The following is a 25,387-nucleotide window of genomic DNA, read 5'->3' as shown; positions in this document are numbered from 1 at the left end:
AGTTTAGTTTTTAGTTTAGAAATACAGCATGGAAACAGGCCCATCGGCCCACCGAGTCCATGCTGACCATTGATCACCTGCTCACACTAGTTCTACATTATCTCACTTTACATGAATCGGGTAGAGGGATTATGGGCCAAATGAGGCAGGTGGAACTAGAGTAGATGGGGCATATTAGTCGGCATGGGCAAGTTGAGCCATTGAAAGATACAGCATGGAAACAGGTCAAATTGGTGCACTGAGTCCACACTGACCACCGCTCATCTAGTTCTACGTTACCTTAGCTCTACGTTATCCCACTTCCTTATCCACTCCCACCACATATGGCGACACAGTGGCACAGCAGTAGAGCTGCTGCCTCATAGCGCCAGAGACCCGGGTTCGATCCTGACCACAGGTGCTGTCTGTGTGAAGTTTGTACGTTCTCCATGTGACCACATGGGCTTTCTCTGAGTGCTCGTTTCCTCCACAAAGATAGTACCCAAGGTTCGAACCCGAGTCTCTGGCACCATGAGGCAGCGGCTCTACCAGCTGCGCCATTGTGCCATCACAGACTGAAGGCTCAGTGAGCAACATCGTGGCAAACCTACCACTGTGGTACAGCAGTGGTGGCGTTCATAGAATAATAACCTGGAGGATCCCTTCACAACATTACACTGCAGACACAAGGAACTGCAAATGCTGGAACCTTGTGTAGAACACAAAGTGCTGGAATACCTCAGTGGGTCTGGAGGATATGCATGTGATATTTCAGATGGAGACTCTTCTATCTATGTTCTCCATTGATGCTGCCTGACCCGCTGTGTTACTCTAGCACTTTGTGCACTATAGTGCACAAATGTTTAACGATCTGACACATGTTGTTATAGGGTCATAGAGGTGTACCACATGGAAACAGGCCCTTCAGCCCACCTTGTTCATGGCGACCAAATTAGCAGTCTTGGCTAGTCGCATTTGCCTGCATCTGTGTCGATACAATGAACTGCAGATGCGGGAATCTTGAGTGGAACACAGTGCTGGAGTAACATATCCTCCGGAGATGCTGAGTGTCCCACTGAGTTCCTTCAGCACTTTGTGTAATACATTGCAGCGCAGGCCATTTGAACAATCGGCAGCGATAGCTCTTTGCAGAACTACCCAATTAGTCCCACTTCTCCTTCCCGCGTAGCTCTAAATCTTTGCTTTTGATTCCCTGAACTCCTTAAAACTCATGCAATTCTCTATTTTCCAAGTTGCTGCCTTAAAGCACCAGAGATCAGATTTGATTCTGACTGCGGGTGCTGTCTGTCCGGAGTTTGCGCGTTATCCCTGTAACCCCGTGGGTTTCCTCCGGGTGCTCTGGTTTCTTCCAACTCTCCAAAGATGTGCAGATTTGCAGGGTAATTGGCTTCGATAAAATTATAAATGATCCCTAGTGTGTAGGATTGTGTTAGTGTACGGGATGATCACTGGTAGGTGCGGACTACGTGGGCCAAAGGGCCTGTTTCCACGTTGTATCTCTAAAGTCTAAAATGAAATAAGTGAAATAAAGAAAATATATCTGTTTGATATAAACTACATTTTTCTGAAACAACAGTTGCCCAATCAAAGAAAACATGACCCAGAATCCGAAGAAGGGACCCGACCCGAAATGTCACCTATCCATGTTCCCCAGAGATGCTTTCTGGCCCGCTGAGTTACTCCAGCACTTTGTGTCCTTTTTTATGGCTGAATATACCTCTTCACAGTAGATGGTACGGTTACACAGCTTCTAATGCAGACCATAAGTCCACTTCGCTAATCTGCAGCCACTCAGACAAAGATGAGTGCTTGCGGAATTGTAACAAATAAAGAAATTGGAGACTGATGGGATAACCATCTATTTCCTGTCAAGGCACATTTAGACTTTAGACTTTAAAGATACAGCATGGAAACAGGCCGTTCAGCCCACCGAGTCTGTGCCAACCAGCGATCAGCCCATACACTAGCATTATCCTACACACTAGGGACAATTTACAGAAGCCAAACCTGTACGTCTTTGGAGTGTGGAAGAAAACCGGAGCACCCGGAGAAAACTCATGTGGTCACAGGGAGAATGTGCAAACTCTGTACAGACAGCACCTGTAGCAGAATCAAACCCAGGTCTCAGGCGCTGTAAGGCGGCATCTCTACCGCTGCGCCATTGTGCTGCCCCACTTTGATGGATAATCACAAACAGTCTTGACAAAATTAAACTACATCAGTTCACAGAATTCCCTATACGGACTAGAGAATGTTAAAATCAGCTGGGGTGGTTTCTCCAGCTGGGGTGTTATTGCACTCAGTGCATCAGTGTGTTGAATTACCAGCTAAACAATCGCTGGTGCACACTTTCGAGCCATGGAGAGGAACGTCTAAAAGTGGGAGGCCTATTTGCCAATGGTTTTCTCTTAAAACATTTAACAATGGTGACAATTTTGCCACAAAGTTATCATGCATAAAGGCTTGCTTGCTTTTTTAACTACTAAAGTAGCTTTTTTTTGTAATCATAGAGGATGATGGGTGTGTGGAACATGCTGCTAGTGAAACACTAGCAGGTTCCACAGTGATGCTTAAGAGACTTTTACACAGGCACAGGGAATGGAGGAATATGGATCACCTGCAGGCAGAGGGGATTAGATTAATTTAGCAACATGCCATGTTCGGCAGGCATTGAGGGCTGAAGGGCCTGTTCCTGAGCTGTACTGTTTAATGTTAGAGATGAAAACCTAGTCGTTCAGCAACCAGCTGACCTGTTCAACTGTGTGATGAATCAGGGAGGCTGAGGATCGATTATATGAAAAGGAGAAATAACATCAGGGATAAACAATACAAATCCTTGAGCCTGAGCTGCCACATTACAATATTGATCAGTCCTTAGTCTCAACACATTACTGCTTGATCTTTATAACTCTCAAATTGCCTTCTGTATAATTTGTATTATATTTCACAAGCATATTGCCAGGAATTGGTTTTAATTACTGTCGCTTTATTTCCTGGAGCGCAGGAGGCTGAGGGGTGATCGAATGGTTTATAAAATCCTGAGGGGCATTGATTTGGTAAATGGTACCCCCGCATCTCCCCCTACCATTTAGATATACCCTTTAGTTTTAGATTCTAAAACTAAAGGGTATATCTAAAGTTGGGGTCGGCAACCTACGGCCCCCGGGCCGAATGCGGCCCGTAACCCAAAATCATCCGTTCCGCGGGCGGATTTTGTTTCCCGTATTCATCCACCCTGAGTGTGGACGTGCTCTAGCTGTACCGCATCCTGCGCAAAGCCGCCGGCACGGCCGCGCACCTTCTGTGAACACGTTTAAGAAAGAACCAGACAAGATGCTGGAAAAATCGAAGTTAGACAAAAATGCTGGAGAAACTCAGCGGGTGAGACATGCAAGGATTGCATGAGGGCTGCCTCACCCGCTGAGTTTCTCCAGCATTTTTGTCTACCTCTGTGAACACGTGATTTGATGCCTGCCATCCGAGGCAGGATGGGGGCGGGATCCACGTGTACACGTGATAGATGTGGCCCGCCATCCGCTCACAGACATGCATCCCGGCCCCTATGCAGAACAAGGTTGCCGACCCCTGATCTAAAGTGAGAGGGGAAAGAGTTAAATGGGATCTGAGAGGCAGCTTATTCCACACAGATGGTGGTGGGCCTATGGAACAAGCAGCCAGAAGAGGTGGTAGAGGTAGAGGACAATTATTATGTTTAATAGCCAGGTTCACGGATAGAAAAGGTTTAGAGATTTATGGGACAAACACAGGTAAATAGGATTGTGTATACAGGTTTTTTAGTTGGCATGGATGAGTTTAGCTGAAGGGCCTGTTTTTGTGTTGTATAACTCTATGACTCTATTCCCATTAACTTAGTGAATGTGCATGCCAGCTCTGATTTATCCCAGATCTGTTTTTAACATGAGATGCAGTCCATTTACAGTGCCCTCCATAATGTTTGAGACAAAGACCCGTCATTTATTTATTTGCCTCTGTACTCCACAATTTGAGATATGTAATAGAAAAAAGCACATGTGGTTAAAGTGCACATTGTCAGATTTTATTGAAGGGTATTTTTATTCATTTTGGTTTCACCATATAGAAACTACAGCTGTGTCTCTGGCGCTGTAAGACAGCAACTCTACCGCTGCACCACCGTGCTGCTGAGTTCTGAATGGTACTTTGAGTCAACATTCACCGAGGAGGAGGATGGAAGGTTAGGGGAGGTGTACGCTGATGGTTTGAAGCATGTGTGCATCAGGAAGGAGTAAGTGCTGGAGATATTGATGCCCATTAGAGCGGATAAAACCCCAGAACCTGATGAAATCTATCCCAAGGTTAAAATATTAAGCGAGGAAGGAGATTGCTTTAGCCACGGGTGAAATGCCAGAAGAAAGACAGTTAATGCTGTTCCCATATTCAAGAAGGGTGTTAGGAATAAGCCAGGAAATTACAGGTTGGTGAGCCTTCCGTCAGTGGTAGGGAAACAACTTGGATGGGTAAGGGATACAGGAATTGCAGATACTGGAATCTTGAGCAAGACACAAAGTGCTGGAGTAATTCAGCGGGTCAGGCAGCACCATTCGAGGGAATGGATAGGTGATGTTTTGGTTTAGGACCCTTCTTCAGACACTCTAGTCAATCAGTTTTTCTTCAAGGACAAGGGAGCCGAACAATAGTGGTTACAGGTTTAATGTGAGAAGGAAAGTATTTTAAGAAGATGTGAGGTGTGAGCAGCTTTTCAATTTGCAGGCAGGCTGAGAGAATCAGCCTCAGTTGTTCTCCTCAGCTAGAGTAGATGAGGAGACTGTGACCTAAATTTGCCCGGGAATGTTGTTCCCTCCTGCAATCCTCCCTTCCTTCTGATATGCAGGAAGCAGCCAGGACTGTGGGCAAGATGTCAACACTGCTCTTCACCCTCGCAAGTAAACAATGGGAAGTCATCGTCAGGGCAAATCTATAGATGGTTAGTGTTATTGTTGTAGGGTGTGAGAAATGGGGCAGAGACGCACGTGCACACACACACACACACACAAAGTAAAGGCACACGCACATGGACACACATAAAGCCAGAGACAAAAATACACGCACACAGAAAGGCACACGCGCGCACACACATGCATATATACACACACACACACGCCGCAGTGTCAGGAAGCAGTGAATTCAAGTAACTGGAAAAAGCATTTATTTATTCTTTCAGAACAATAGGGAAGATCAAAGCATTTTATCCTTTCGCATTCCCCACCGCACAAACTGGTGCTGATATCATCACCAGAGGTCAGAAAGAACAAATTGAACTTTTGGAGTTTCGAACCCCAAACTCAACACCCGTTTGATCGACAAAGTAAAAGTGTCCGTACCAGTGTGCGTCTTCATATGTTCATCAAAATACTGCTTCATGTTAAAGTCCTTGCCGCACCATTGGCACATGAACTGCTTGTGTCCGATGTGGATGCTCATATGAGAGCGCAACTGATACTTGTATTGGAATCTTTCATTGCAGTTCTAATGATTGAAGACAGAAGTGTAAAAAGGCAGGATTAGTGCGACTCGTTACAGTAAGTGCAGACATGCACACATCAACTTTCACTCATCCTTTATCGTACAAACGGCAATTGGATGATGGATCGGCAATATATGGTTGAAGGTACGAGGAACTGCAGATGCTGGTTTACAAAAAGGCACAGTTCTGGAACTCAGACAGCATTACCAGAGAACATGGAAAGGTTTTGGGTCTGGACCTTTCTTCACACTGAAAAAGGACCCCGACCTGAAACGTCACCTATCCACATTCTTTAGAGATCGTCACAAAGTGCTGGAGTAACTCAGTGTCTCAGGCAGCATCTCTGGAGAACATGGATAGGTGATGTTCAGCGATGTGACCCTTCTTTAGACTGGAGAACATGGATGCAGCCTGACCCACTGAGTTACTCCGGCCGTCTTTTTTTGTAAACCAGCATCTGTAGTTCCTGTTTCTCCAGAGATGTTGCCTGATCCGCTGAATTATTCCAGTTACATTGAACCATGAGGCTACTCTTCCCTTGTTCTGTCATGCACCTGCATGAGACAACGCTGTCTTGGGGAAGGAGGAAGTTCTGAGACCAAGATGTTCGCTATTCTGCATTGATCAACATATGAACAGCAATGGCACAGACACACAGCAGTGATAACTGATGGGATTTAGTTTAGGGGGCATAAGGAACTGCAGATGTTGGTTTAGTTTAGAGATACAGCTTGGAAACAGGTTTACTTTAGTTTAGAGATACAGCATGGAAACAGGCCCTTTGGCCCACCAATTCCACACCGAACAGTGATCACTCGTTCGCCAGTTCTGTTATCCCACTTTCGCACCTGCTCCCTACACACTAGGGGCAATTTTACAGAGGGCCAATTATCCTCCAACTCTCCACGTCTTTGGGACGTGGGAGGAAATTGGAACACCCGGGTGAAACCTATGTGGTCACATAGAGAACATGCAAAGTACATACGGACAACATCCGATGTCAGGATTGAACATGAGTCTCTGGCGCCTTGTGGCAGCAGCTCTAGCCACTGTGCTTCCTGAAGCATGATGACCTAGTGCAAAGCCACTGTTGAGTAAATCAGACATACTCACTGATCTGGTACAACAGTATTTATTGAGTAACTCATATAACACATGTTTATTGAGTAACTCATATATAACATGTTGCTTCAACTGTATAGCAGCATTGACTGACTGCCCATGTCGAGTTGCGATGATATGAATAGTGTGGTAGTAGACAGAGCTTATGATAACAAAGCATTACATTGGTTAGCAAGTAAAGTGACCAATCTACATCTTTCCTTGTAAGAATAAAAGTGAAACATCTAAACTAAAGTGATATATATGAATAAACACATCACTAGGTGCTGACTGATCGATCAATCAATCAATCAATCAATCAATCAATCAATCAATCAATCAATCAATCCGTTTTATTCGTCACTTGCACTTAAAGTGCAAGTGAAATGAATTTGCCAGCAGCGGTAGAATGAAAAAGAACACACAAAAACACAATAAAAATGTAACACAAACATCCACCACAGCATTCATCACTGTGGTGGAAGGCACAAACATTTGGCCAGTCCTCCTCCATTTTCCCCCGTGGTCGGGACCTCAACCCTCCGCAGCCACCGCTGCGGGCATCCAGATGAGTAGACAAGGTAAAAAATCCTGATAAGTCGGCGCTTCCCTTCCGGAGACCGCGGCTTCAGGTTGGTGTAGGCCGCAGGCCGGCGGTCGAAGATTTAAATTTCCCGCCGTGCCGCAGCCAGAAGCACCGCAGACAGCAGGGCCGGCGGTCGAAGCTCCCCTCCAGGGATTCCCGGTGAGGGACCCCGCTCCTGATGGTAAGTCCACGCTGCGCCCACGGTAGAAGTTAGCCGCGGGCCGGCGGTCGGAGCTTCTTCTTCTCCCGGGTCCCCAACGAGGGATCCCAGGCTGCGGATGCCGCGCCAGCTGGAGCTCTGCAGACCACGACTTCAGGCTGCCGCGGGCCAACGAACGGAGCGCTCCCCTCTGGCGACGAAAGTGTCCTCACTGCGCCCGCTGCTGAAGCACCGGGCGCATCTCCGGGAAAAGCCGCCCGATCCTCGATGTTAGGCCACAGGGGAGGCGACATGGAAAAAGTCGCCTCTCCGTGGAGGAGACGACCGAAGCGGTTTCCCCCTAACCCCCCCCACACAAGACACACGGAGAAACATTAAAAACATACATTTAAACACACTGTTAAACACACAAACATTAAAAACATACATTTAAATACAGTGACCGAAACGCCTCCTCCCTTCACTGGCGAAATAACCGGGGACCTATGCGGCGGGAGCACTGGTGACCCGGGGGATGAACATGGAGAGGCTGGCGAGCGGGCACCGAATGTGGTGGTGAGGGAGTTGGGGGCACAACCAATGGTTGGTCTGCAGCAGCAGGGCGCGAGGGAGGAGTTGGTCCGACAGAGGATGGGTAGATCGGACGAGTTGCATCAGGATACGGGACAGCAGGACGTGTTTCCTTCACAGGAAGGAGATGTTGATGGTTGCGTCTGTAGATCCCTCCGTCTGCACTCACCAGGTATGAGCGCGGCTCTTTTGCGGGACTGTGGATGTAACCCAAACGGCCATAGTACTTGTTGGTTTGAAGCCGAACGACTTGCCCACTGGAGAGAGGTTTAAGTGGTTTGCTGGACATCGAAAAATCGCTTTTGTGTATCGCGTTTCAGCTTGAGTTGTTTCTATACAGTAGGTGGTGCACGAACCTGTGGCTGCAGTAGTTGTTGGTGCACGGGCAGGGGAGCACAGGTCTGTCGGGACATCGGGCGTTGGGCAGGAGACCCCAGTACTGGGTCACGGATGATGTTTCTTAAGTTGAGCAGGTCCAGGTAGGCATCGGATTTGGCAAGGTGTGAGCACTCCACTAAATGCTTGGCGATCTGGACAGCACGTTCTGCAAATCTGTTTGACTGGGAATTCTGGACTGCTGGTGAAATGGCAAAAATCCAATCGTTGAGCAAAGTTTTTGAAACACTGGCTCGTGAACTGACTGCCGTTATCTGACAAGAGGCGTGCAGGGGCGCCGTGCACGGAGAAATGGCGCGACAACTTTTGGATGACTGCATCGGATGTTATGCTTTGGAGCAGGTCGATTTCGAACCAGCCCGATTACGAGTCAACGAGAACCAGATATTGTTTGCCACGCCACTCGAATATGTCGATAGCAACCGTGGACCAAGGCAGAGGAGGAACAGGGTCTGAAAGCAGGGGCTGCTTCTGTTGGTGTGGCGTCAGGCTGTTGCAGACGGCGCAGGCTTGAACTTTCTCACGCACGAACTCGGTCATCCCGGGCCAGTAAAACATGCTCTTTGCTTGTAATAAGTTTGCTTCCACGCGGGGGTGGCCCCTGTGGACGGCATCAAGGTATTTGTCCCGTAGAGCAGCTGGGATGACTGCTTTGTGACCCTTGATTATGATCCTGTCCTGTAGACCCATTCCTGTAGTATGGGCAAATCGTAAGTGGGGCGCGATGTTGTTTATCCGGCCAGCCAAGCCGGATGACTGAAGACAGTAATCGTATAGTTGTATCCGCAGCTGTGTGCTCTGCCAGGTCGCTAAGGCATTCTGTAGGTACGTACGACACCATCATTACTGTGAACTGGTCGTTTTCAGACGGCTGTTGTTCGCAGGTTGTTCATGGGGCTCTTGATAGCGTGTCGACCAGATGCACGTCCTTGCCCCTTTTGTAGATTAGGGTAAAATCGAAGCACTGTAGATGCATCATCATCCGTTGCAGGTGAGCAGGAGCAGCATGAATGGGTTTGTTCAGAATGGTAACCAACGTTTAGTGGTCTGTTTCAACCGTCACAGACTTGCCAAAGATAAAGTCCTTGAATTTTGTGCAGGCAAAAACCACGGCTAGTAATTCCTTTTCGATCTGGGTGTATCGCTGTTCAGTCTCGGACAGGAAACGGGAGGCGTAAGCAATAGGTCTGCAGTCTCCTTCCACGTAAGTCTGTAGGCAAGCGGCTCCGAGTCCATATTGGGAGGCATCACATGTGAGCGTCGCGGGTAGGTTTAAATCAAAATAAGCAAAGGTGTGGCACTGGACAGTTGTAATTTAAGGATTTCGTAAGCCCTCTGGTGTTGTGGGTACCAAGACTAGGCAGTTTCGTTGTGAGTCAGTTGTCGTAGGGGAGCAGATATTTCGCTAATATCTGTAAACTCGTAACGTCAGTGGGAACTGGCATCTCGTTGATGGCAATGGGCTTGGAGGGGTCTGGTCTGAGGCCATCACTGGTGAAAACGTGTCCGACATAATGGACCTCATTGACACAAAATCTTCACTTCAGAGGGTTGAGCTTGAGATGGATGTCTTTAGCACGTTCCAGTACTCATTTCAAGTTGGCATCATGTTCAGCCATATCGCGTCCAGCAACGAGAATATCATCGATAATGATGGCGCAAGGATACCCCGCAAATAATTGTTCCATTGCACGTTGGAATACCTCGCTGGCAGAGTTGATGCCAAAAGGCATCCGCAGAAATTTGTAGCGGCCAAAGGGGGTTCTGAACGTGGTGAGATTGGACGAGTCGGGGTCCTAGCGGGATCTGCCAGAACAAACTTTTGGCATCCAGAACAGAAAACACGGAGGCACTGCCTAGCTGGGCAGCAACTTCCACCACTGTTCGCATCTGGTAGTGCGGGTGTTTGATCGCTGTGTTCAGGGCTCTGGGGTTGATACAGATTCGGATTTCTTCCTTGTTCTTCTTTGTTGCAACCACCATGGTGGAAACCCAGTCAGATGGGTCGGTGACCGGGGCAATGACACTCAGGGACACCATCCGCTAGAGCTCATTGTGTACTCTGTCGCGCATAGCATGTGAAATGCGGTGTGGTGCTCGAACCACAGGTAAGACATTTGTGTCGGTGACGATGTTGTATTTGATGGGCAGCTTCCCAAGCTAGTCGTCAAATAGTTCCTTGCACTGGGAAAATATCTGCTGGGTGGAGCCCTTGGCAGGAGATATTTGATGGACAGCAGGTCCAAACGATACCAGTCCTAGATCCTAGCACACGTTAATGCCAAGCAGAGTTGCAACTTTCCCACGGACAATGAAAAAGTTCAGCTTGTGACTCCAGGCGGCAGTTCAGCTCAGCTTCTCCAAGTGGGTGCACCTCCCCTCCTCCGTAGGCTAGCAAAGTGGCCAAAGGGTTTACAATACGTTCGGCATTTCTGATCCGTGTAAATTTGGATAATGACATGACGTTGCATTTGGCTCCAGTGTCGATCTTTGCAATGGTAATGGTATTGTTGACACGAAGTGAGACTTCAAGGTCGAGTGGCTTGTAAGTGGAAGCAAGCAGGGAGTTTGTTATGACTGTTATATTCATGCTCTGGGAGTGGAACTGGAGCAGGAAGATAATAGTCATAACATAACTCGGGGACTTCATGCTCGGGGAGTGGAACTGGAACTCCGATTGGAGGCGTGGGTTCGAATCCCATTTCTGACACCATGTTGAGTACATCAGACATACTCACTGATCTGGTACAACAGTATTTATTGAGTAACTCATATAACACACTACAGCATGTTGTTTCAACTGTATAGCAGCATTGACTGACTGCCCATGTCGGGTTGCGACGATATGAATAGTGTGGCACAAAGCCTTACATTGGTTAGTTAGTAAAGTGACCAATCTACAGCCACCATCAGCACTCTGGTGGGAAGATGATTTTCACCATCTTCTCTGTTTTTTACTAAGTTTCATAGTAACCCTATCCTGGCCCAAGTTTCATAAATAATTTAATTGTAACAACCCAAACTACATTAGCCAAGGTCAGGCATTCCAAGGCACCATGATTAATGGAACCTGCTGCTAACATGTTGTTCTCATGATCCAGCCATCGAGATGACAGGTAATCATGCTCCTGGAAGCTCTAACATGTTTGCACCCAATCCTAAGTCATAGCACAAGTAGGCCATTTGGCCCATTGAGTAATCCTATGTGCTTTAACAACATGGATGCAATTTTTTAATTAATTAGGAATGGAAGATTCTGATCCATGGAGTAAAGCAAAGCCTACTTTCCTATCAAGTGTCGCGTGGAGTCTACAGCAAACAACTAATCGGGAATAGAAGATTCTGATCCAAGAAGTAACACAATGGCTACTTTTGATTCAGGGGTCACCCGAACAATAGTGGGAGTTTACCCCAAACATAACGAATTGGGAATGGAAGACTCTGATCCATGGGGTAATACAAATGCTATTTTCATTTCAGGGGACATCCAAGAAACAGTGGGAATTTACAGCAGAGATAACTAATTGGGAATGAAAGACTCTGTCCAAGGAGTAATGCAGAGGCTACTTTTGCATTGGTTCACAGCAAAGCTAACCAAAATGTGCCACCCAATCTGAAAATTCTCCTCCTGAGGAAAGGTTGGAAAATGGGGCTTCTTGGAACCCACACACAGAATAAAGGTGGTATTACCAGAGTGGAGAATTGGCATGGGCAGAGGGGACAGAAGTCATTTGGTTCCTTACGTTTTTCTCTGCATGGACCCTGAGCAGGGGCTGAATATTTGGTACAGAGTAAGCAGGAGGGCAGAAATCACTGGAGGCTGGCAACCAGCATTCTTCACACGTTCATAGTTCATAAATTATAAAAGCAGAATGTAGCCATTCGGCCAATCAAGTCTACTCCGCCATTCAATCATGGCTGATCTATCTTTCCCTCTCAACCCCGTTCTCCTGTCTTCTCCCCATATCCCGACACACGTACTAATCCAGAATCTTCAGTACATATAGCATGTTCGAAGGAGGCTGGCAAATATTTTTAAATATTTACAGCATCTTCAAATTTGAAGCTAGTGAAATATTCATATACAGTGCCCTCCATAATGATTGGGACAAAGACCCATCGTTTATTTATTTGCCTCTGTACTCCACAATTTGAGATTTGTAATAGAAAAATTCACATGTGGTTAAAGTGCACATCGTCAGATTTTAATAAAGGTCATTTTAATAAATTTTGGTTTCACCATGTAGAAATTACAGCAGTGTTTATACATTTTAGCAGTGCCCTCATTTCAGGGCACCATAATGTTTGAGACACAGCAATGCCATGTAAATGAAAGTAGACATATTTAGTATTTTGTTGCATATCCTTTGCATACAATGACTGCTTGAGGTCCGTGATTCATGGACATCACCAGTTGCTGGGTGTCTTCTCTGGTGATGCTCTGCCAGGCCCGTATTGCAGGTATCTTTAGCTTATGCTTGTTTGGGGGGCTAATCCCCTTCAGTTTTCTCTTCAACATATAAAGGACGTGCTTAATTGGGTTCAGGTCGGGTGATTGACGGCCAATCAAGAATTAACCATTTTTTAGCTTTGAAAAAGTCCTTTGTTGCTTTAGCAGTATGTTTGGGATCATTGTCTTGGTGTAGAATGAAACGTCAGCCAATGAGTTTTGATGCATTTGTTTGAACTTGAGCAGATAGGATGTGTCTTCAGAATTCAGTATGCTACTACCATCAGCAGTTGTATCAACAGTGAAGATAAGTGAGCCAGTTCCTTCAGCAGCCAAACATGCCCAGGCCATAACACCCCCACCACCGTGTTTCACAGATGAGGTGGTATGCTCTGGATCTTTGGCAGTTCTTTCCCTCATCCATACTTTGCTCTTGCCATCACTCTGATATAAATTAATCTTCATCTCATCTGTCCACAAGCCCATTTTCCAGAACTCTTCCTTCTTAATGATGTTCCAAACAAGTTGATTTTATTAAGCCTAAGGTTTGGCTGATGTCTCTAACAGTTTTATTCATGTTTCTCAGTCTCATAATGGCTTCTTTGACTTTCATTGGCACCACTTTGGTCCTCATGTTGATAAACAGCAATAAAAGTTTCCAAAGGTGATGGAAAGACTGGAGGAAAGACTAGATGCTGAGAGCTCTCATATACCTGCATTAAGGAGGCAAATAAACACACCTGAGCAATTACAAATGCCCGTGAAACCATGTGTCCCAAACAGGATGGTGCCCTGAAATGGGGGGACTATATAAACACAGCTGTAATTTCTACATGGTGAAACCAAAATGTATAAAAATGGCCTTTATTAAAATCTGACAATGTGCACTTTAACCACATGTGATTTTTTCTATTACAAATCTCAAATTGTGAAGTACAGAGGCAAGTAAATAAATGACGGGTCTTTGTCCCAAACATTATGGAGGGCACTGTAGCACTCCATTTCTTTAGCTAGGCCTGAAATTGCACAAGATTTTACAGGAGGTGAGTCATTCAGTTTAATTTAGTTTAGAGATACAGCATGAAAACAGGCACCGGCCCACCGAGGTCATGCTGACCATCTATCACCCGTTCATATTAGTTTTATGTTATCCCACTTTCTCATCCACTCCGTACACACCCGGGGCAATTTATAAAGGCCAATTAACCTACAAACCCACATGGGACGTGGAAGGAAACTGAAGCACCCGGAGGAGACCCACACAGTCACAGGGAGAATCTGCAAATTCCACACAGACGGCACCCGAGGTCAGGATCAAATCCAGGTCTCTGATGATATGAGATAGCAGCTCTACCAGCTGTGCCACCATGCCAATTTGAATAGGTGATATTTCGGGTCGGAAACCTTCTTCAGACTGGGACCATCCTGTGTCTGTACACTGTGGAAGACTTGTTTGTAATCAATAGAGTCTTTCCACTGACTGGATAGCACTCAACAAAAAAGCTTTTCACTGTACCTCGGTGCATGTGACAATAAACTAAACAAAAAAAAGACTAAAACAGAAATCTGAAAATACTCAGCAAATCAGGTAGCAGCGACTTGAGCAATTCTAGCATTTAATTTTCATTCCATTGAACCAGACTTAAAATGCCACAACTGCAGGGTGACCGAAGCACGCAGAGCAAATAAACGCCAGAGCAAAATAAACAGGCCTGGATAGAGTGGATGTGGAGGATGTTTCCACTAGGGGGAGAGTCTATGTCCAGAGGCCACAGCTTCAGAATAAAAGGTCGTTCCTTTAGAAAGGCATTTCTTTAGTCAGAGGGTGGTGAATCTGTGGAATTCATTGCCACAGAAAACTGTGGAGGTCAAGATATTGGGTATTTTTAGGTTTCTTGGGTGTCAGGGGTTATGGGGAGAAGGCAGGAGAATGGGGTTGAGAGGGAACGATAGATCAGCCAATGGCAGAGCGGATGGGCTGAATTGCCTAATTCTGCTTGTATAACTAATGAACTAAACCCTTGAGCAAACCAAATGCATTGATTGGAGAAGTTCAGAGTTCTTGCCTCAGTCCAGCTTCTACAGAATACTCTGAACAGTTAATCTGGACCAGATACTACCATATCGCTGTACGGAAAAGAACTTGGAGACACTAGAAACTGCAGATGCTGGAATGTTGAGCCAAACACAAAGTGTTGGAATAACTCAGGTCAGGCAGCATCTCTGGAGGACATGGATAGGGAGCTTTCTTCAGTCCGATTATAATGGGGTGGAAAAAGCTGGAAAAGAGAGGTAGGGGCAGGACAAAGCCTGGCAAGTGATAGGAGTAGACAGGCGAGGGGGTTGATTGGCAGATGGGTGGACAGAGGATAGAGATAAAAAAACGAGAGAAAAGGGTGTAAGGTAAGAAGGAGATAAGTGAAATGTGAAGCTCGAGGTAGGGATGTAGATGTAGGGGAGGGGAAAGGGGCAATGATGGTGGGAGAAATGGGTGTGCATCCGGGTGGGGCACAGGGAAGAGAGGGAAAAAAAGCCAGGGGACTTGTAGAGTACCAGAACTATCTGCAGCGGATTATCCAGTCTGAAGAGGGAATTAGGAGCAACACTAGCAAGTTTGCGGATGACACAAAGCTGGGCGGCAGTGTGAACTGTGAAGAGGATGTTAGGAGGTTGCAGTGTGACCTGGACAGGTTGAGTGAGTGGGCAGATGCGTGGCAGATGCAGTATAATATAGATAAATGTGAGGTTATCCACTTTGGTGGCAAAAACAAGGGGGCAGATTATTATCTCAATGGGGTTAGGTTAGGTAACGGGGAGGTGCAGCGAGACCTGGGCGTCCTTGTACACTGGTCACTGAAAGTTGGCTTACAGGTACAGCAGGCAGTGAAGAAAGCTAATGGAATGTTGGCCTTCATAACAAGAGGATTTCAGTATAGGAGTAAAGAGTTCTTCTGCAGTTGTATAGGGCTCTGGTGAGACCACATCTGGAGTATTGTGTACAATTTTGGTCTCCTAATTTGAGGAAGGACATCCTTGTGATTGAGGCAGTGCAGCGTAGGTTTACGAGATTGATCCCTGGGATGGCGGGACTGTCATATGAGGAAAGATTGAAAAGACTAGGCTTGTATTCACTGGAGTTTAGAAGAATGAGGGGGGATCTTATAGAAACATATAAAATAGTAAGATTAAACGAGAACTTACCAGTTTGAAGTTTGATCTGTATTTTATGAGGAGTTACGATGAGGGATTACGTGAAGAACCCGCTCAGTGCGCAGGCGCGGCATACTTCCAAGCAGCGGTGTGGAATCACAGATAGACACAGTTATTTGAAGTAAACATAGTAAAGATAAGGAGACATCAATTTATTAGTTTGATCCATATAATGAGGGTGGGAGCGGAGGGCACGTAATCCCTCATCGTAACTCCTCATAAAATACAGATCAAACTTCAAACTGGTAAGTTCTCGTTTAATCTTACTATTTTACTTCGGAGTCACGTGAGTGACTACGTGAAGATTTCAAAGCTCTGTGATTTCAAACCGTGTAACAGTTTCATTTCACTCACTGCCGAAGTTCTTGAGGGAGGAAGTGTTATCGTAATCAACCAATGAGTCTATTTGTAGAAAAACACAATGGTATTTTTTAAACAATAAAAACAAAGAATTAAGTTGCTCCCCTGGGCTTAAATTAAATATTTGCAGTTCGTAAATCTTTACTGCAAATAAACCAGGTTTTGCCAACGGCTTATTATAAAATTTCTGAACGGTCTTTTCCCCCCCACCATCCTGCTGTAGCCAGGATGTGGTCTATAGGCATGTCCATTCTTTAGCCGTCGACATGGATGCTGTCCTGGTGGAATAAAATTTGTACATGTTAGTGTTTATCCCAGCAGTTTCTAGCACCTGCTTGAGCCATCTCGCAATGGTTTGGCTCGTCACCCGACCATAAGGTTTTTGTGACTGACCCACAAGGCTTTTCATCTCCCTCGTATATTTTGGTTGTGTCTATGTAGGATAGTAGGTGAGTCATGGCACATAACCGTGGTTCTGGTGGGTAAGCCACGACTGGATTAGGTGTTCCTGGTCTGCTCTGTTTGATCAGTCGCTGGATAACGACAGATCTGGTCTGGAGCTGTGATCATGTTGTCCAGTCGCAATAGGTGTAGTGACTGGACCCTCTGAGCGGATACAAGTGCCATCAACATGAGCGTCTTTAGTGTAGCTTGCTCGAGGCCGGGGGATCTGGCTGGTGGCCATTCCCTGAGATATGTCAGGACCACACTGATATCCCAAATATGGGTATACCTGGGCTTAGGGCTTGATATTGTAAATGCCCTTCATCAGTTTTACCACCAGTGGATGGGATCCCATCGCCTGTTGTCCTGGCGCTGGTTGTTGATGGCACTGTAGCTGATCCCTACATCGTGGTGTAGATAGGCCAGGAACTCCAGTATGTTGGTGGCTGTAGCTGTTGCGTATGTCGTCCCTGTTTTCTGGCAGTACTTCTCCCTTTTTTGATGCTGGTTAAGTACTGCCTCTGGTGGATGTTCGAAGGGATGCCGACATGGTGATGGTTTGTTTGGACAATCCCAGTTCCAGGTAAGGTCTGTTCAAACTTGCAACCCAGGCGTTTAATTTTCTCATGGCATGGGTGTTTAGCTTACCTGGTAGGTAAGTAGCTGATAGCCAAATATGTCTTTCGACACACCATTGCCAAATCATGTTGACCAATTTGTCGCATGACAATGATTTTATGCCACCCATATGGTTAATATAAGCCATCACCGTAGTATTTATCAATTTGTAACCGAACATGCAAGTGCTGCATATTAGATACATATGCTTTTAAACCATAAAAGGCGCCCAACATCTCTAGATAGTTAATGCCCAGTGTAAGTAGTAATGATGACTCTAGGTTAGTCCATCTACCACCTGTGCTGGATATGGAGTTAGTCGCTCCCCAGCCTTGAGCACTGGCATCTGTTTTAGTAACTAAAGTAGGGTTAGTGATAAAGATAGGGCTGAAACTATGCCAAACGTTTTCTGCCCACCACTGTAGCTCTGATATTGCTTCAGTGGGTAAGTTCATGACACGATCATAGTGACCTGTATGTCGTTTTAGTGCCTGTACCTTTGCTCTCTGTAAATTTTTTGATAGTGCAAAGGTCCGAATTGAGTAGCCGGAAATGCTGCTACCATTTTCCCAATTACTCTTGCTACTTGTCGAATATCCTTTGGAATTCAGTTGTTTGGCAGTAACATATGTCTCCATTTTGAAATGTATATACTTAACAAATTTGTTTAGTGATGTTAAGTCAATGATGATGCGACAGCCACCATCTTTTTTGGTTTTAGTGAATATATTCGATACAAATTCCAAAGGTTCATGTTTGGTCTTTTCGATGACCCCCTTTGTGATAAGTCTCACCAGTTCAGCTTGTCCCTCACGTTTCTCTTTGACGGAGGGAGAAATATCCTTTGGGCCATTGTTGAACTGGCGGCGTTTTTTCTGACATGAATTGTATTTTATATCCACTATGCTTCAAACCGGTGCAATCTACCTCCTGTTAGTATTAAGCCTCCACCTCCCAAAAGGTGATAGGAACCAGACCCACCTACCTCCATGGTTACGGGTATTTCCTCTGATTCCCTTTGGTCGGCTTGCGAGGTGTCTGATGTGGCGTGTTTGTTGGGGGTTGGCGCATTTTCCATGGGGTCCGCTCTGGGCCCTGGTCTAAAAAAGACTTACGGTGAAAGTAAGCGGACCCCGAGCTTTCACCAGTGTTGAATGGCGGATGTTTACTGGTGGATGCGGCGGGGTGCTGCCACTTGGTGGTGTGTGTTTTCAGTTTGCTCGTTTTATACCCTGCCTTCCCGAAGAGCAGCCTGTCTGGCTTATTGGCTGGTGTTTTACACAGCCCGGCAAATCGAGGACTGATGGCAGGTTTGATGATTTCTTTCCGCAGATTATTAATTTCAAACTGCGTGTTACACAACAACGCGAGTGTATCCTGTTGATTGGTGGTCATCTCGGTGTTGTTTATAGAACGAGCAAACGAAGTGATGCCTGCTGTCAATAGTCGGAGTATCCGCTGCAGCTTTAGCTCGTGGTGCCGGATGGTTGCCCCAATGTGTCCCCAGATTTGGCTGTTCACCGCTGGTACTTTTTTGAGGTTCATAGTTCTCCGGCGCCGTATAGTATCTAAAGCTTCATTAATCACCTGCCCCTGCAGAGCTCTGTTGGAAAGGTGATTGATACTTGCCGCTAGTTTGGCCTCTAGCGGTTCCCCTGCACGGGGTTTTGACACGTAGCGGCCCACTGCACCAAGCAGCTGTTCCTGCTCCTGCACCCCCTGCATACTCCCGAAATCTTCAGCCATAACCCCTTGTTCTGGACCAGCCCAGTCCTGGTCCCCAAAGCTATCCTCTGGAAAGGAGGATGCAATGGACAGTGCAGGAGGCACTGTAGAGGGAGTGCCTGACCTCCCTCTGCAAGAGCTCCCCTCCCGGGGTGCACCTTGCTGGAGCACCTGCTCCAAGAGCCGCTCCATGCGGCTCAGGCGGCTGTCCCTCCCCCTCCTGGGTGGAGAGACGTCCCCGTCCGACGAGTCGGATGCCACCGGCCGGTTGCTCTTCCGTTTGGCTTTGCCTCCAGCCCGCTGTTCAGACATTAGCGGAGCTGGACTCGGCTCGGTGTCGGGGATAGCGGAGCGCCCGGATAGCGCTCCTACCGCCTGTTGCTGCCCCCCCTTCTCCTCTTGCGGAGTTGGACGGGGGCAGATTTCGAAAGTCTTGTTTTTTCTTTTCGCGAGAGCGCTCTTTCTGCGCATCTCGCTGGAGCTGCTCCAATTGCTGTTGGATGCAGCTCAGGCGGCTGTCTCTCCTCCATTTTAGGTAGAGACATGTCCCCGTCCGACGAATCGGACGCCACCGGCCGGATGCCTGTTCGGATGGCTAGATATCCAGCCCGCAGTTCAGGCACTAGCGGGACTGGGCTCGGCGCGGTGATGGGAATAGCGGAGCGCCCGGTTCCTACCGCCTTCTTCTGGAGCTTTTGCCTTGTAGATGCGAGAGCGCCCCTCAAGCAGCGCGTCTCGCAGGCTCCTGCTCCGTGAGCCGCTCCAGCGGCTCAGGCAGCTCTCTCTCCCCCCGTGCGGGTGGAGAGACGTCCCGTCCCAATCGGGAACACCTGCCGGTTGCCTCTCGAGTGGCTATGCGTCCAGCCCGCTGCTCAGGTACTAGCGGGCTGGCCTCGGCACGGTGTCGGGGAATTACGGAACACCGGGTCGCTCCTACCGCCTGTTGCTGCCCCCCTTCCCCCCCGACGGGAAACCGTTCCTCCTTGAACGGGGGACAGTTTTGTTCCAGAGCCTTTTTCTCTGCCTGTAAAAAACACAAGCAGAAAAAAGGCTCACCTGTAAAAGAAACCCCGACCTCAGGGTACTCACCTGACGGTCCGGTTCATCCTGTAACGAGAGAGCCTAACTCCCGTTGCGGCCGCTGTTGCACTGCTGGCGTAATGCCGCGCCTGCGCACTGAGCGGGTTCTTCACGTAGTCACTCACGTGACTCCGAAGTAAAATTATAAAAGGACTGGACAAGCTAGATGCAGGAAAAATGTTCCCAGTGTTGGGCGAGTCCAGAACCAGGGGCCACAGTCTTAGAATAAAGGGGAGGTCATTTAAGACTGAGGTGAGAAAAAACTTTTTCACCCAGAGAGTTGTGAATTTATGGAATTCCCTGCCACAGAGGGCAATGGAGGCCAAGTCACCGGATTGATTTAAGAGAGAGTTAGATAGAGCTCTAGGGGCTAGTGGAATCAAGGGATATGGGGAGAAGGCAGGCACAGGTTATTGATAGGGGCCGATCAGCCATGATCACAATGGTGGTGCTGGCTCGAAGGGCCGAATGGCCTCATCATGCATCTATTTCCTATGTTTCTATGATGCCCTTTATTGAGCCTAAATATGATAGGTTCTTATAACCATTTCTGCCAACATCAATAATAATAATAATAATGGATGGGATTTATATAGCGCCTTTCTAGAATACTCAAGGCGCTTTACATCGCATTATTCATTCACTCAATGAGTCTTCAGAGTCTTAACTGTCTGAAAAAGTGTTCTGATCCGAAACCTCACCTATTCCTTTTCACCAGAGATGCTGCCTGACCCGCTGAGTTACTCCAAAATGTTGTGTCCTTCTTCGGTATAAACCAGCATCTGCAGTTCCTTCCTACACAATGAGTATTTGGCAGTGGGTCAATGAACACTCTGCATTCTACTTGGCAGAAGAATCTGATCTTCAAGTCAATAACTGCCACACTGGAAATGGGTGGGAGATTAATTCAGGAAGCATTTTCTAAACTCGAGTGCAGTACAAATCTAGTAATTCCCTCTTTTGTGGATGCTGATTTTTCAACACTGTGATTGATAGATTTGGTTAGGTAAGAGTATTGGAAAATGAAGATCAAAAAATGTTCCACATTATGTGGAAATTCCCAGACAAAGAAATTCCCAGCCCAAGAAATTAAACAAATATGTTATGGCTATCTGCACAGAAGTAGCCCCAGCAAATGTCTCAGAAATGATGGATGGATGTGCTGACGTAGGAGAGGGGATGAGGGGACAAGTCCAAAGTAAATGAGGAGCTCAAAGAAGAAAGTAGACAAAAAAAAGAATTGGAGAATTGAATGGGACTTAAAGGTGACTACTCACCAGGGCGTGATGATTTACAGCTCAGAGCTTTGGCTTGTAATCACATCCAAAAGAGTTCAGACAAACACAAAGGCAGCAAATGTATCCCCATTATTTAAGAAAGGAAGCGGAGAGAAAATAGGGAGCTTTCCACTAGTTAGCCCAACATCAGTAGCTAACAAAATAAAAAGATGTCTCGTTAAGGTATTTGTAATTGGATCGGTATAAGTCAATATGGATTATGAAAGGGAAATCATGTACAACACTTTTGAGATCGTAGTTAGCAGGATACTCAAACATATACTAGCTGATGTGTCAAAACAAAAACCAAAGTCAAAGTATCCTTTATTGTCATTCAGACCTTTGGGTCTGAACGAAATTTCGTTGCCTTGCAGTCATACATATAATAAAAATAACAAAAACACACAATAAACACAAATTTACTAGCTGATGTGGTATTTAGGATGCTGGAAAGTCCTTCAATAAAATATTCTAAACAAGAGATTACTAACCAAAAGTAGAGCCCAAAGATCCCACAGTCCATCAGGCACAGAGTTCTGAACACCTACTCCTGCTTTGATTTCCAATGTCCAAATTACTGGCGGAACACTTTGCATGGAACAACTGCACAAGAGATCCATCAGAAATGGATTATTCAGTAATTGAACATTAGAAGCTGATTGCAGACGTTTTTAGCTCTAATAGTTTGGCCTTGTGTCTGGAAGACTCTTTAGACTTGAGTAGACGGAGATAATTGCTTGGAGTTGTATCAAGTTTGCCGTCCTGCCTGCCTGACTTTAGAGATACAGTGAAGTGGTTCACGTGTTGTATAAACACGCAGTTTAATATTTAAACAATACAGCTCAACAATAGTACAAAAGGGCAAGGTGTGTTAACGTGTTGACTGTGAAGTGAAGTCTAACTCCGTCGTCTGCTGCACCCAGTCAGCTGTTCTCCCAGGTCGACGTTGATTGGTCAGCCCAGACCGCGCCAGGTCCACGCGAGTTCGAGCTCGATGTACGACGGTTCGTGACCAAAGTGGCTCGGCCACATGATGGCGCCACAACAGCGTGGAAACAGGCCCTTTGGCCCACCTAATCCCCGTCAACCAGCGATCACCCCTACACTAGTTCTATCCTAGACACTAGGGACAATTTACAGAAGCCAATTAACCTACAAACCCGCTTGCCTTTGGAATGTGAAAGGAAACTGGAGCATCCGGTGATAATCGACATGGTCACAGGGAGAACATGCAAACAGACAGGCAGCACCCATTGTCAGCATCAACCGGGGGCTCTGACGCCATAATGGAACAACTCTTTGGCAGTGCCACTGTGTCACCTTTGTGCTGCCATTAGAAATGGATTCTTCAGTGCTGGAACATTGGAAGTTGACTGTGGCCAGTTTTAGCTCTAATAGATTGGCCTCATGACTGAAAGATTCTTTAGACTTGAGTAGAATCCTGCCTGTAGAATCTCTTGACTCCTGAACTTCATCTCACATGCCCTTAAGACCAGGTTGGTAAGCAACACCATAATATGAGCCCAGGACATTTCACATGCCATTAACATCAGACCATCGAAATAAAAGTTAAAAAAAAATAAAGAGTAAAATTAAATCTTGTACAGAATAACGTAAAAAATTAATAATAGTGAAAATTGCTCCCAAGTCTCTGACTGCCTCAATCTGTTGAGATGGGTCTTGAAGCAGAATGTCTCCGTTGGACACATTCTGATGTATCACGTATAGTGTGCATTTACCAATATGATACTTACCTCACATTTGAAAGGTTTCTCTCCCGAATGCTGCAGAGAGTGGACCTTTAGTGACATGCTGCGTTTAAATGACTTCCCGCAAGTCTCACAGGTGAATGGCATATCCTTCGTATGAGCTTGGAAAAAAAAAACAATAACGTAAATTGCGCAATCAGGAAAGTTTGAAATACCATTGCAGTTTTCGCGACCTGAAACTCCACAGATGATGTAGAACTTGACAAAGTGTAGCCACTACAGGATTAAGAAAAAGAAAGATGAACTGGATTTTGAAAGAGCAAATTTTCCCTGCACTATAATAGTTTATTGGACATTCCTGTCTTTCGTTTCACTCCACACCTTCACTTTTCCTCTCTGATCACTTCCCTAGTTATTGCTGAAATGGACATCTAGCCTCAGAGGCAACACAGTGCAGTGGGGAGAGCTTCAAGCTCAGAGTTAGGAGAGCCAAGGGAATTTAATTGTCAAATGTACCCACAACAAAACAATGAAATTCTTATTTGCTGCAGCTCCGAGATTGGAACTCAATTGACTCTATCTGTGTGCTGCCCTCAAACTAGAAAGAGCTAATTTATTGCTCAATCTTTCAGGATGTGTCCATTGATTCTTGATCTTGCCAAATTGCTCAAATACTATTTCTGGCAAATATGCAAATTCAAATGATTCATAGTTCAGGCAGAAAGAAAGTAACTCAGCGGGACAGGCAGCATCTCTGGAGGTTAAGGACAGGAGATGTTTCAGGTCGGGACCCTTCTTTAGACTGATTGTGGTGGGGAAGAGAAAGTTGGAAGAGGGAGGTGGGGGTGGGACAAAGAGATAGGTGGATACAGGTGAGGGGGGTGAGGGGGTTGATTAGCAGATGGTTGGGCAAAGGCTGGAGATGAAAAGGAGAAAAATGTGTAAGGACAGGTGGAGCGAAATGTGAAGCCAGAGGAAGGGATGCAGGTGGACGAGGACAGAAGGGAAGGAGACAGGTGGTGGGGAGGAGATGTTAGTGAGACAAATGTGTGTGCATCCGGGTGGGTTACAGGAAAGAAGGGGGAGAAAAGTTACGGGGTTGGGGGGGGGGGGGGGGGGGGGGGGGTGTTACCTAAAATGGGAGAATTCAATGTTCATACCAAGTGGAATATGAGTTGCTGTTCCTCCTGTTTGCGTGTGGCCTCACTCTGGCAACGGAGGAGACCCAGGACTGAAGGGTCAGCATGGGAATGGAAAGTGGAGTTAAATTGGCTAGCAACCATTCATGCAGGTTCATTACATATCACCCAAGTTAAACACCTTTGATGAAAGTCAGCCCATGGAAGGTTGTTATAGAAAATAACTTACCATCACTTGGGTACAGAGAAGATTTACGAGGAGTTTGCCAGAACTCGAGGGCCTGAGCTACAGGGAGAGGTTGAGCAAGCTAGGAATCTATTCCTTGGTGTGCAGGAGGATGAGGGGGTGATCTTATAGAGGTGTACAAAATCATGAGAGGATCAGATCAGATAGGCACACAGAGTCTCTTGCCCAGAGTAGGGTAATCGAGAACCAGAGGACTTGGGGTTTAAGGTGAGGGTGGAAAGATTTAATAGGAACTGGGGGGGTAACTTTTTCACACAAAGAGTGGTGAGTGTATGAAAAAAGTTGATAAGGAGGTAGTTGAGGCAAGTACTATTGCATCGTTTAAGAAACATTCAGACAGGTAATGGATAGGACGAGTTGAGAGGAATATGGGCCAAACGCAGGCAGGTGGGACGAGTGTGGATGGGACATATTAGAAACATAGAAAATAGGTGCAGGAGTAGGCCATTCGGCCCTTCGAGCCTGCACCGCCATTCAATATGATCATGGCTGATCATCCAACTCAGTATCCTGTACCTGCCTTCTCTCCATACCCCCTGATCCCTTTAGCCACAAGGGCCACATCTAACTCCCTCTTAAATATAGCCAATGAACTGGCCTCAACTACATTCTGTGGCAGAGAATTCCAGAGATTCACCACTCTCTGTGTGAAAAATGTTTACCTCATCTCGGTCCTAAAAGATTTCCCCCTTATCCTTAAACTATGACCCCTTGTTCTGGACTTCCCCAACATCGGGAACAATCTTCCTGCATCTAGCCTGGCCAACCCCTTAAGAATGTTGTAAGTGTCTATAAGATCCCCCCTCAATCTT

At 46.3% G+C, this 25,387-nt stretch overlaps 1 protein-coding gene across 1 annotated transcript in view; it reads right to left on the bottom strand.

Moving 5' to 3' along the window:
* zbtb47 (zinc finger and BTB domain containing 47) overlaps window positions 1-25,387 on the bottom strand; it is a 179,529-nt gene that overhangs the window by 4,471 nt on the left and 149,671 nt on the right. The window contains 2 exon segments of the mRNA XM_033043360.1: window positions 5,361-5,505; window positions 23,235-23,350. Of these exon segments, the coding sequence (XP_032899251.1) occupies window positions 5,361-5,505; window positions 23,235-23,350 (261 nt within the window).

This window comes from Amblyraja radiata, chromosome 2 (assembly GCF_010909765.2).
Source record: "Amblyraja radiata isolate CabotCenter1 chromosome 2, sAmbRad1.1.pri, whole genome shotgun sequence".
Taxonomy (NCBI): domain Eukaryota; kingdom Metazoa; phylum Chordata; class Chondrichthyes; order Rajiformes; family Rajidae; genus Amblyraja; species Amblyraja radiata.
This window is presented reverse-complemented; position numbering and strand designations above follow the sequence as displayed.